The sequence below is a fragment of the Etheostoma cragini genome, chromosome 17 (genome assembly GCF_013103735.1).
Source record: "Etheostoma cragini isolate CJK2018 chromosome 17, CSU_Ecrag_1.0, whole genome shotgun sequence".
In the NCBI taxonomy this organism is placed as follows: Eukaryota; Metazoa; Chordata; class Actinopteri; order Perciformes; family Percidae; genus Etheostoma; species Etheostoma cragini.
In genome coordinates, this window is record NC_048423.1 from 12,375,030 (window position 1) to 12,387,869 (window position 12,840).

Consider the following 12,840-nt stretch of genomic DNA (forward strand, 5'->3'; position numbering starts at 1 on the left):
TTGGCTGCTTAGAAATTAAGTGTTAACGAGCAGTTGGACAGGTGTACCTAATAAAGTGGCCGGTGAGTGTATGTTGCAGGACGTTTTGTGTCACTAAGTAGTCTCTTAAATGTGTCTGTCAGTGGATTTTGACCCTCTGAATTGTTTGCTCAATCTGTATTAAAGCGGCAACCATCTTTGTTTGTAAGATAGGATATTCATATTCTCCACTTTTTCTCCCTTTCCCTTCACCTCACGCCTTCTTTCATTCTTTTAGATGGTGCACTTTGATGCAGTTTGAGTGGCATTCAGCCCATGACATCTCCATTTTTTGGAGTGTTCTTTTGAATAGTCTGAAGCACCAGCATGGCCTGTAGGTCACCCCCTGTAACCCAGTTTCATTCACAGGTTTCTGTCCCAAATGGTCAAGCTGAGGACACAGTACACAGCAGGCAGCATACCCACACTGGCAAAACCACATCAAAAATCCAGACTACTGGCTCAGTACATTGTTGTATCCAACCACTCTAGCAACATAGAGGAAATCAAGTGCCCCATAGATATAGTTATCTTTAAATATTCCTCTTATTAACTGCAGTGTCATTAAGTGCCTAACTGCTGACTTCTGCTGTTGCTATTATCAGGGTTTTACATCCGTCCCCCTGTTTCCCCTTAATAGAAGCTGTGCAGCCAGCACCTATTGTACTGAGAAAACTTACTAATAACTATTTTCTACTGTTTTCTCCCTTCACTATGTACAGATGGAAGAATCCACAGTACACGTTTCCACTGCTATTGGATCGACAGTGGCCGATGTGTGCACAGTGCAAGCGTTGATTCTTTTTGTTTTGTTTGCGTTAGAAAGGGATTTTTAACTATTCGTTTATAGTAGGATTTTTTTTTTTTTAACTAGATTTGTAAATGTAAAACATTGATTTGGAGAAAAGGAAAAGCAGCACTCCGGATGAAGTCACATTTTGCGCAGCGATACAGCTTTGAATCTTAAGTGTTAACTTTGGAATTTCTCCCTTTGCCAGCATCTCTCTAACTTGTTTTTCCTATTGAAATGGCTTAGACCAGCCCGATGCACCGACTCGAGGGAATTTAGGCTTAAAATTTACCAATGCACATGATCTTCATTCTACTCAGGGATATTTCTGATTGTGTAGTTACAAAAAGTGTGCTTTCCCACACACACACACACACACACACACACACATTGGCTGGATCATGCAAGAACAAACGCTACATGTTTTCTGCATAACTGGGATTGTGTTAAGGCAATGCGATGCAGATAATTGTTAGTTCAGAGTTCCTTCCTGTGGGTGCATGTGCGTGCTGTGTCGTGTCAGTTCATCAGAGAACTTGTTTAAGGAATCAGGGTGAGGTTATGTAAAACACTATTAGGTGTCCTTCCCGCGCGCTGCATTTGTCTGGTCACATGAAAGGGCTTCTTGTCAACCAAGGTTAGACTTTGTTAGCAGGAACACCACTGTATAAAGACTCTGAGAGCCTTGTGTGCAGCAGATACACACTCCTCTTTATCTGCTGTGTCCCCACTGTGTATTTCACCTTTGGTCCGTCTCATTATGGCTTTTAATAGAATGCTGAGAGGCCCCTTTAGCTCAGGGACTGTTCGTACTACCACTCGTTTTGTCTTCCTGGTTTGATGACTCATGGTCCCCAGTCATGTGACAAGGCAGATAAGACGAGAATGTGACTTCACACGGGGTGCTAAGATGAGTGGGGTGACGGCAGCTGAAGCTTACTTTTGTAGTCCACAAACAGAATGGGTTTCAGTTCTGATGGTTGGTGTAATATTTCTGAAGTCAGTCCGTTTTTCAAACGAGAATTACCTTTACTAAAACACCAAAGGGGGCTGAACGGCACATAAAATCTCTCTTCAGTTTTTGGAGAGTGTGTGCGTTCCTCATGGCATGAAATAACTTATTTCTTAAGACCTGCATACCATTTTATGTGGAGCAGTTTGACATTGTTGTATTGACACAGAGAATTTAAGGTGCATTTATATCTGGGACCTGATTTCTTCTTGTAAACACGTGAGCTTTAGTTGCTTGAGCCCCATTTATCATAAAATATTTCCTTTGAATATAGTCCAAATTAGGTCCTTTTTATGTTTTAATGAGTAAAATAAAATGTATTTATTTATTTAAATGGAATATGCTATTAGATACATGACCCCCTTCCTCCCCATTTCCCCACTCCCTTCATCTGTGTCGGAGAGCCCCATCCTGTGGTAACAATGTCCGCTTGGCTCTGCTCCTAACAGGGTGTCGTAGTCAGTCCTCAGCACAATTCCTTAGAGGAGACCAAGAACCCTGGGCCTTTAGGGGCGGTCTAGCAGGAGAGTTCCAGGTATCTAATGCACTGAATTTACCGCAATCTAATGGGAAAAAAGAGTGTTGTGAGCAAAGACGACAATGGTAATATTTGCGTAGATATGAAGGACTTTGGTCTGTCCAAGGTGAGCTGATTGGAACGGGTTGGCTGCATAACATCTGGGTTGCATCCACTTCACTTGTTCTCCCAAAAAGTTCATGACGTATTATTTGGGGATATTTCAGTCTGTGGGAGGGAAGTGGGTGACCTGAAACCTATCCTGACAAAAGAGGCTACAGCCGATGTTTGGCATGGCATTTTCTGATTGATTAATTTGAATTTCTTTCAGCAACTGCCCAAGGAGATGCTGCTTTCCCCAAGCGCATGCGGCGCAAGCGAGCACTACTAGGTTTTTATTTTCACGACATCTCATTTCTTTGCAGGAAAGCACAACAGCGCACAAATTACCAAGTCAACGCTTTGCAAAGCGCACGCGCAAGCATTGCAGCGCCAGCGAGAACGCAAGCATGTATGCAAAGGGAAAACTCCATGATCAAACACACCTGTCTAGTCTGAAGTAGCATCTCCGTCCTTGGAGAGTAGCGAGACTCATTATGGCAACCAAAATGCCATTGAATTTACTCAGTTAGCTCACATTTAATTTGCCTCATTGTTTTTTTCCTGGAGTTCTCTCTGCGCCAGCATCATTATTTTTCTCAACAGGAGGGTCCTGCGCAGCGAAGTATTGCGATGTCTTACAAAAGGGAAAGGAGCATCTCCTTCAGCCAGTATAACCTTAGTCAGACCAAAATACCACCCTTGTTTTATTATTTGAAATGCAAATGTGTATGTGCTTGTTGTGCTATGTTCCTCTAGCAAAACTGAGAAAGATGTGTGTTTGCTCTTGTTGTCCACTGTCAGATCACAAGAAATGTCAGTTTATATCATTATATGATTTTTCTTTTTAAATATTTGGCATTCCAAAGCACTTTGCTCTCATCTGATGTTTCTTTTGGTTTGACAGTGGCTCAGCTGTAGCAAATGCAGGGTGAGGCAGCCACAGCAGCACGCCTCCTGGTCTCAGTAGAACTGAATCTGTTTCTTTTGATACCCACAGAGGTTGTTGCCAATAGAGGGGGCAAACGATCTTTTCTACCAACCTCCACCTGCAATGCCAACTTCCAAAATATATTCCATAAGGCCATACTACCCCAAAGATGTGGTAAGATGTTTGTTGGGTTACGCCTTACCTTATTTTTTACAAGAACCCAAGTTGTGCGCTTCAAATACTAACCTTTATGAACATCATACATATATGGCTGCAGAAATGATGTTGGCCAGTTTCTGCTGTTCCCAGCAGAACTGGCATAGTTTAAGCTGTGAATGCCTTGCACTTAAAGTCTGCTCAACTACTCAATAATTGAAAATACACACTCTGAAGCTCATACATTTGTAGCGCTGCTATAGATTCAGATGGTGTATTTCTAAACATTTCTTATGCACATTGACATTCTTTGCGGCATTTTTTTGCGGTTTTGTTTTGCATTTTCTACCTGTCATAAAGTTACAGCTGTATCTGTCTTCTTTTTTGCAGACTGCAATTTATAAAATCTGTAAAGAAATGTACTGTGAAGGAATGGAGGATACACCAGTCTCTGATAAGGATCCTGATCTCATAGGAGACAGGTAAAACATGAAGAAGATTAAAGCCTGGATTGCAGTTATCCCCTGCTTTGCAAATCAACATGGCTGAGAAAATGTTTGTTCACAGATTAGTCGGAGGTCTCCTGGCACTGAGTTCCGACTACGGGTTTGTGTTAGAGGACGATGAAGGGATCTGCGGTTATGCTCTTGGCACTGTGGATGTCCAGCCCTTTGTCAAGAAATGCAAGTTGAACTGGATTCCTTTCATGCAAGAGAAATACCTCAAACCTGACTGTGAGAAGGACCTCACAGAGGCTGAGGTAGGTTCTGAATTCATCTCTCTTACTCTCATGATTTCTGTATTGGTTTGTATTTGATCTTGTTCACTAGTGTTAAATTGAAATACTTCACCGTCTCTGCCTTTCGCCCATGTAGAAGATGATGCTGAGTTTCCATGAAGAGGAGGAGGGTCTTCCAGCCTCTTTCCTCTCCAACTTCCCCTCTCTCATCAAGGTTGACATTCACGCTAAGGTCACTGACCCCAGTGTAGCCAAAAGCATGATGGGATGTCTTCTATCTTCTCTTAAGGCAAACGGTAGGTGGTAGCTGTTGCCATCATGTCAGCAGTGTTCATTTTTACTACTGTACTACAGAAAGGATGTGATTAGTGTCATTAGTTCTGTTGGTACGAGGGTGTTAGAGATTTACATTTCACATTAGACAAAGGTGTTTCAAAACAAGCAGGCACATTGTTATCTTATTGTATTGTGAAAATTAGTCCAAAATAACAAGAGCTTTTCTGAGTTGAGTTTTCATACGACATATTTTATCCACGTAATGGTCAAATTCATCCATTTGAGATGCAAAAAAGAGAGAAAACTGGGCTTTCAGCTTTAAGAAACAAACTATCAAAGCACTGGCTCAAATAATATTCTCTTTCTGTGACAGAGGTCTTGAACCATCTTATTTCTGGTCAGAGTAGAAGATTACTGTGATCTTAATTCCGTATTTGGCCACACTGTTTGTGGGGAAGAAAATTATTTGGATTTTTGTCATTGACTTAGTTGTTATCTGTTCTTTGTTCCAGGTTCCCTAGGTGCGTTCTGTCAGGTTCGTCAGACTGACAAGAGAATGTTGGACTTCTACGGTAAGCTGGGATGCTTTGAAGTGGCCAAAATGGAAGGCTTTCCCAAAGATGTCATCATTATGGGACGAAGCCTATGAAGAAACATCCTGCTCCAATAACAGACAGACAGAGAGCAAGTCAACGTGGCTTAACCATGTTTGCTACGTTTATGAAAAAAACTTCCATGATTTTATACTACGTTACAATCTGGGCTAGCCCCGGGAAGCCTCTTTTTACCTTAGATGTTATGGCTCTGTTGGATTCAGCAGATCCAAAGCTAAAAGACCGAGAAGTGATCTGTAATCAGTTGATTTGAGCCAACGTGGAAGAGTGGCCCTCCAGCAATGATCGTGGGGTCCCACTACTCGTATACCTCCAGGAGGCAGGAAGTGATAACTCCATAAGCCTTTTTTTCTGATTTAATCCAGTAATCACTACATGGATATTGCCCGCATGCCCTAAAGCAAAGTGTCTGTATCTGAAATGGAGGCAGAGCTGTGAAATGAGGGCTGCCTGTATCTCAGGTGGTGTCTTACTACCCCTACATCCTGCTTTCCCAGCTCTGACAGAGATAAATAATGCAGCTGTCGATATAAGTAGGACACCTTTATACAGGATGTGAGGTGCTATTTGAGAGTTTGCCTTTCATCATTACACATCCTCCACAATAGACATGGAGAAAGAGGCCTTTTAAGTACCGTGTTTCTATCAATGCTGTGTCAGTTCTGCAAATTGTAGCTTTTGGGGTTTGTGAAACCCCGAATAAAAGATTCAAGAAGACAAGGGGAAAGTATTTGTTGAGATTGTTAAAGACTCATCTAGCAGGTCCTGTGAATTTCCGTTCAAGTAGTAGTAGTAGACATTTGGAAAGCAATAGAAAAGCTTGCACAAGTTGACAAACATTCTCAGCCTATTTCTGTTCAGCACTTTGCTTGTGGCCATTTTTCTTTTTTTCCCCTCTTTTTATAATTCAGCTGTTTTTTTTTGCTTTGGGTTTATATCCCTTTGAGCTATTGCCTTTTGGTTCATTGCCTTTAGATTTTAGTTTTACGCTGCAGACCCCAGTGTCTTCTGTTTTAAAGGCTTGCTAGCGTGTATCAGTCAGATATATAGCTAGAGAAGGGGGATTTTAGGACATTGGCCTTGTTGCTCTAAAGCCAGAGATGTATTCTGACATTGACAGTCACATGTCTTAGTTAGCACAAGAATCCTTCAGTAAACCTAAGAGGACTGACAGAGAAAGTTCAGACCATCTAATTAAGTTATGTCAAATTAATTAAAGTAGTTACTCTTTAAAAGAAGAAACTCAAATTTACATTTTCTGATAGCAGTGGGACCAAAATCTTGATATTGTGATCTGTTAAGAAGAAAAATGTAACACGTGACTGGCACCAGTTTACATTAGAATACATTAGTTCAAATAAGTAAGAATCCTGAAGATTTGGAGGGATGAATAATTCCCGCTGTCAAAAAGCAACTCACTTTTTTCTTAACCACTAAGCAGGGCTAAGTTCTTGTGTTCATGTGCTGTGCTAATCTTTTGCTCGCCATTGGTAATAGAAAGAACAATCCGTTTACCTCTGTCAGCTCGCATCCCTCCAACACTGCATACTCTTCTCAGATGAGCCTTGGTGAGCACCCGTCACTACAGAGGCACTGAGCTGTAGTTGTGGGGACTTGAAGTTGAATGTTTTATATGCTGACGCATTTCCCATTTGTTTTTGTAAATTTTGTGTAGCTGACTTAAAGAAGAAGGACTTATAAATAGGAGTGTTCTGTTTGTAATGGTCATCAGGGTTGCTCTTCAGTAGCTGCCTGCCAATGTGATGTTTTGATACTGTGTACATTCATAATGTGCATGAGGTGTATTGAATTTGCCGTGGCGGTCACTAGAATAACCTCATCTTATGCTACATAGAGGAAGAAGCATGCCACTCAACTCTATGAGTATGAGACTGTAGTTTGTAGACAGTCTGTAAAAACTGTCAATCATAAAGTGTTATTATTTTGTATATCTTCATTGGAATTGTTGCTAGTTTTCTGTTGTCCTTTAAGGATTACAAAGTGCTGATCTTGAGGGTGTGAAACCGACCAACAGATCTGCTCCCCTGAAACCACAGCAGAGTTTTCACTCCTATTTCAAACGGTTCGTGTTGCAGTTGGTCGATGCTCAAGCTTTCGTCCTCTTCCCAACGGATTAATAGAAATGGGCTGTGACTGAGGGAAAAAGCTCACATTGTACATTTTGAATACCTTAGTTTGGGGGGGGGTCATAAAAATGACAGTTTACCAATGTACAATTTGTATGTAAGATACATTAGATTCAAAACTAATAAACCATAATAAGTTCCTATGTTGCTTTTTGTCCTTTGTGTATCTCAGATCTTTCTGTAAGCCTGTTTGGACTGAAAGAAGTCTGGCTGTTTCTGTTGAGACAAATAAAAGGAAGGTTATGTAGACATGCAGGTTCGGCACACTAAACTTTCACAAGTTTTGTGTTGGTTTAAACTGTCCTTTACCAGTTGCTAACAAGCCCTCTACATGCAAACTTGTAGTTTTACATATACTCGTATCATGTGTGTATTGTGTGGATTCATCTATTTACACCTGCTTCTTGGAGAGAGCTCTTGAGCAAAATACATATTCATAAATGAAGATAGATTCAACTTCAAGCTTTTTTGACTTCAAATAAAATACATACTTTGGTTCCTTCCATAGCCAGACGTTAGAAAACCTTTAAAAATAGCAGTACAATGTCTTGTTTCTATCTTTTCTTGACTTATTAATGTTTTTGTCTATCTAGTTTTAATCAACATCTCGTGTATATTAGAAGCATGGAATCAGAGCTTAAAGTTCTGCAGCTTTAAATTTATAAAATACTTCATTCAATACAGTATACAATACAGTACAACACAAAACAATACAGTATACAAGACAAGACAGTACACATTTCTTCCAGGGCAACATTTTGGGCTCACAAATGGTTTCTTGCTTTAACCCCTGTGAAATGTATTGGTCTAATACATCTATTAAATGGTTTACACCAATTATTGTACACATACTGAATATGAACACAGGTTCTTAAACCAGATCCATAGACAGTGATCCCTCTATTTCAACATTCCTCTTAAGTTCCTTATTTAGAAAGCTGGCTACATCAATGGGGAATATTCTTTTTTAATACATGGTGTTATAATACATCCATGAAAATACATCTGTGATTGGTCTGTCTGGGGCCAGAGGTCCTTTTTTTTTTTTTTTTAATTGCTTTATCTTAACAAATAACAGAACAAAGAATCAGACATCTCAATTACAGTATAAATAATGACAAAATAGAAAAAAAAATCATAATAAAAGATAAAAACAAAACCAAGAAATAAAAATGTGACAGCCTTGTAAAGAAAAAGTAAAGTGTTACAATATAAATCCTTAATTAAACATCCTTAAGTAAATGTCAGAAATAAATATAGCTTTTTTGTTTGTTATTAAATTAAGAGACTCAAAGTAAGTGTCAACTTCAATTTGAAATAATTTAAGTAAATCAGAGGTCCTGGAGGAAAGAGAAAAAAACCAAAACGTCAGCCCAGCCACTGGCGCACAGTGATGACGCAAGCAGGCATGCTCGAAGTTTGCGACGTTATTTATCGTGGAGGCTTCATTCGACTTCAGTGTTAACAGCAAACCGCAGAGTTCAGTGTTTTAACAAAATGTCTTGCCACGACGATGAATGCTCGGAGGATCACGGACCAGCTGGCCAGTCGAAGTTGGAGAGCTTCCTTTTTAGTAAGAACCATTTAAATACAGTTTAATCAGCTCTGTTGGCTCGCACGTGGGTCTCCTCTTTGATGTTCCGACAGTGAAGAACCTGCTTTGATATTTCTGAATTTCAGCAAGTGCATTATCTTACATGAAATCCCCCCAAAAATGTCCCTAAAGTCCTCGTGGTTTTTAACGTGTCTTCCAGGCTGCGAGCTGTCCTCTAAAGTGCCTTTCTACACTTTCCAAGGCGACGAAGAGGAGGACCTGGAGCACTTCCTTGAACTCAGAACAGTATGTAGGCCTACTATTGCACCTTGAGTTTGGTATACTCAGATTCACTGGACTCAGAAGGCTTCACCCCACCACTTCAATACAAAGCTTACAGGAGAAGAGTGGAATCCAAGGCTGTTGAACCATAGTTTTGTCTTCAACTCGGGCAAACACATCCTTTTGACGTGGCTGCCAACCATTTGTGTAAATGTCTGAATTTTTTTTTTTTTTGACAGGTGTGTCTGGGAGAGGGTGCCAAGGAGGAGAGTAATGTGGTGGAGGTAACGGCCATGAACCACCAAGGAAAGACTATTTCAGTGCCCATCGCCAGCCTTCACATCAGCTGTCTGCCTATGGTACAGTACAGTAGAGTAGAGTAGAGTGACCTCTGTCTCCAGCCAGGTCGATGTACCGCACATGCTAGAGATGGATCCCAACTTTGATCGTTGTCTCCTCAGGTGAGTCTGGGAGAGTTTGAGCTGAAAGCCCCGGTGACCATCCGGCTCAAGGCTGGGACAGGACCAGTTACCGTCAGCGGGTTACACCTCATAGGTAACACTTCACCCTCCCTGTGGTTTAACTGTGTTTAACTTTTACAATGATTAGGAAAAATGACACGTTTGTTCTGATTGAAATGTTTAGATCACATTAAAAATCACACTTATCAAAGGTCAAAGTCAGAATTTTTTTTTGAAACATTAGGAACGATTCTTACGATATTAAATGTCATCTATATGAAAACAAATTGTGTATGTATTATGCGCGTCATTTTCCACTTGTTACAAGTCCATACATACCAAATACTTGATTGTGCTCCTTTTTTTGACATTTGTGACATCTAGCCATTTTCTTACAATACTATATTTTTATTTTTTTGGCACATGGTGGGAGTAGTTTTTCCTCAAATCTAATAAACTAGAAGGGCCTCTTCTAGTTTATTAGAATTATTTTTTTTTAATGAAAAGTTAAATGCATCTTTGGGTAATAAAATGGCAGATTTCTTTGTAATGACAAAAAAAAGACCGTTGACACTTTTTTATATTTATTTCAATATTCTATATTCTATATCAGTATTCAGTTTAAAACAGCGATTCAACTTTGTCCACTGTTCTTGTGCAGCCTCACAGGTTGAAGAGTCTGACCTTTCTGATGAGGATGATGAGGATGATGAGGATGATGATGACGAGGAGGAGGAGGAAGAGATCACCCCAATTAAACCAGCAAAGAAGAAGCAAAAGCAGTAGGCGGAGAAGTCCCTGTTAGATTTTTGGAATGGCCCCACTTAGAAATATTTCTTTTGTACCGGACGGACACATTTTGCAAAGTTACTACTTTTTCCACACAGCCGAGGGAATGCTTAACTTGGCTGAACACGCTGTTGGAGGAACTGACATCACGACGGGCTTTGACGTTCTCACCTCTCCACCCGTCAGTTTCTCGCCGTGAGTTCTTAGTCTCAGCAGTGAAATTAACTGCGGTTACAACAATCCATCATAGAAGTACTGCTTTTGCTACTTAATGCAACCCAGTCACCACTGATGGATTTAATGCACCAGTGGTTGAGTGAGTGTGTGTGTGTGTGTGTGTGTTTTACCAGTTTATTAAATGTTGTTGGTGCACAAGAGTATCTTCATTTCCAGTTGTTTGTAGTTCCAAAACTGCTGTTTTTCTATGCGATATGTCAACCATAAATGTGAAGCTTTTGTACTTCTGGTGAATGCATCAAAATACTTTTTGTTTGTGTTTTTATTTAGCTTCCTATTGAAATTAAATGGTCATTTTTAGCCTATTGTACTCAAATGACAGTTTATGTATCTACATATTTAAGTTTAGTGCCTTTTTTTTGAAATGCGCAGTAAGTATGTTGTATTTTACCACAGTTTATAACCACAGCACTTTTTTTTTTAAAGCCCCTGACAATTGTTTAATTTCAGTGTACACCACTTTCACATTAACTGACCATGATTAAAATTGCAAAAAAAATACATTTCAGGAAAGAGACGCAAAACTTTCAATGGGTCTGGTTTCATCCCGTCTGATTGACAGTGGTGTGCCACTCTATGCAAACGACCCAGACAAAACAAAAAATACAGAAGTCTCCTAGGGGAAATAACAGAAATGGTCTAATTAAAGTAAAGCGGAATTGTGTAGGGCTACAGGCTTCAAAGATAATTTTTCTTTTTTAAAGCCATAGAACTACAAAACAGAACCATGACAGGAGAGTTAGACAAATAAATAAAAATAACTATTTTACCAGAAAGCACCATTTCCTAAGTTGATTGTTGCTGTGAATAATTATTGGCCAAGCTGACCGTAAAGCACCAACAAAGGACCGCTCATTGGAGTGGCTGAAGGGTGACAGTAAATAGTGTGGTGTCAGTTAAAGCTTCATGCAGGCAGATGTGTTTGTGACAGTCTGCACACAACCTCAACTAATACATACACATCACGTTCCCATCTACGCTGTACACACATCCTCTTATGTGAACATAGTTTTTTTTTGTCTTTGCAAGGCAGCTGTACACTGTAATCCACTGTAGTGTACTGCACTTTATCTTCCTTCATACTGTAACTAACTGAAATGCATCAGCGATCCTGTACTCTGATTCCAGTTTGGATACAGACATAGAGACATAACATTACAAAGACTGATTTTCCTCATCATGTGCATTTACTCCACATTTTAGTGTTTCTTAGCTGTACTTTACTGTATAATAAAGGATTTATCTGGAAGATAACTCTCAACGGCAAAAAGCCAATAAACCACAGTCCAGTTAAACGTTTTGCCCATCTGTCACAGTTATCGTTACTGTTATCATAAGCAAGCGGGCTGCAGGCATCATGAAGATAAGACCGAGGGAGGAGATACAGGGAACGTGATGGGTGAAATCAGAAAAAATATCCGTGTCGTGGACTAAAAAGTGTAATATTTCCCTGAGATGGAGTGGAAGTGTAAAGTTGCATTAAATGCAAATGCTCAAGTACAAGCACCTCAAATTTGTACTTTAAGTACCTTGAGTAAAGTGAAATCTCACTTTGTCCCTGCACGATGACGGGCAGCATGTCTGTGGGACAGTAGGAGAGGGACAAGTTGAGAGAGAAACTGCTAAACAAGCCCCACTGCTAAGCAGCAGATGTCCATCAGACAACTTTTGTCCCAACAAATAAGTCATGCCATTTGCGGTCAAAGTAACATGGGAAATGACCATCTGAGTGATGTCCATGATGGCAGCATTCAGCCAACAGGGAGACTAAGGAGGAGGAGGAGGGTGAGGATGCTTTCATCAGAGGAAGCTTAAATAGATGATTTAGCATTATTAGGGTACGGTGAGGAAGCGAAAGGAAGAAACTAGATGAGTAACCCTCATGTCACCTTGGCTTTGAGCAGGTGCTTCTGCTTCTTATTTTCTGACTCATAAACCCCGTCCAACTTGGTGTACGCTGAGTGGGAGTTTTGTGAACCTTTATACAACTTTTATTGGGCATAAGGGTTTTTATAGTGCAGCGTCTGTGCGGTGCGTTACGTCCTTAACCTTCGATGTAGAGGTTAAAGCTGCGCCCAGAGCACGGCTTGTGTCTGTTGCATAGGAAAAAACAATCTGCTGGTTAACACGGTGAAGCATGTTGAAAGAAATGTTACTGAAAATGAGACATCACTCACTGCCTGATCAAATATGTTGTGGGAAGAACTTGAACTTACCTTCATGTCAAACTCCACTGAC

At 40.2% G+C, this 12,840-nt stretch overlaps 2 protein-coding genes and 1 long non-coding RNA gene across 4 annotated transcripts in view; 2 read left to right on the forward strand and 1 right to left on the reverse strand.

The window, feature by feature from the left end:
• Nucleotides 1-7,439, forward strand: part of oga (O-GlcNAcase) — a 13,495-nt gene extending 6,056 nt beyond the window's left edge. For both annotated transcript variants that reach the window (XM_034898913.1, XM_034898912.1), the window contains exons 13-18: nt 2,270-2,355; nt 3,437-3,541; nt 3,914-4,005; nt 4,091-4,283; nt 4,399-4,558; nt 5,051-7,439. In XM_034898913.1, the coding sequence (XP_034754804.1) occupies nt 2,270-2,355; nt 3,437-3,541; nt 3,914-4,005; nt 4,091-4,283; nt 4,399-4,558; nt 5,051-5,187 (773 nt within the window). In that variant the 3' untranslated portion in view covers nt 5,188-7,439. The remainder of the gene's footprint in view (nt 1-2,269; nt 2,356-3,436; nt 3,542-3,913; nt 4,006-4,090; nt 4,284-4,398; nt 4,559-5,050) is intronic.
• LOC117960765 overlaps nt 1-12,284 on the reverse strand; it is a 20,139-nt gene extending 7,855 nt beyond the window's left edge. The window contains exon 1 of the long non-coding RNA XR_004660222.1: nt 12,167-12,284. This is a non-coding gene — a long non-coding RNA (uncharacterized LOC117960765). The remainder of the gene's footprint in view (nt 1-12,166) is intronic.
• On the forward strand, nt 8,654-10,848 carry npm3 (nucleophosmin/nucleoplasmin, 3). The gene is made up of 5 exons (XM_034898918.1): nt 8,654-8,872; nt 9,054-9,139; nt 9,355-9,474; nt 9,577-9,670; nt 10,238-10,848. The coding sequence occupies exons 1-5, from the start codon at nt 8,797-8,799 to the stop codon at nt 10,360-10,362; spliced, it is 501 nt and encodes a 166-aa protein (XP_034754809.1). The 5' UTR covers nt 8,654-8,796; the 3' UTR covers nt 10,363-10,848.
• Nucleotides 12,285-12,840: the final 556 nt, after the last annotated feature.

What these genes read in the sequence shown, in the direction of transcription:
- npm3 (XM_034898918.1), top strand. Translation starts at nt 8,797, where the DNA reads ATGTCTTGCCACGACGATGAATGCTCGGAGGATCACGGACCAGCTGGC. An exon ending in GTTGGAGAGCTTCCTTTTTA is followed by an intron (nt 8,873 to 9,053) that starts GTAAGAACCATT and finishes CGTGTCTTCCAG; the next exon opens with GCTGCGAGCTGTCCTCTAAA. An exon ending in CAGCGGGTTACACCTCATAG is followed by an intron (nt 9,671 to 10,237) that starts GTAACACTTCAC and finishes GTTCTTGTGCAG; the next exon opens with CCTCACAGGTTGAAGAGTCT.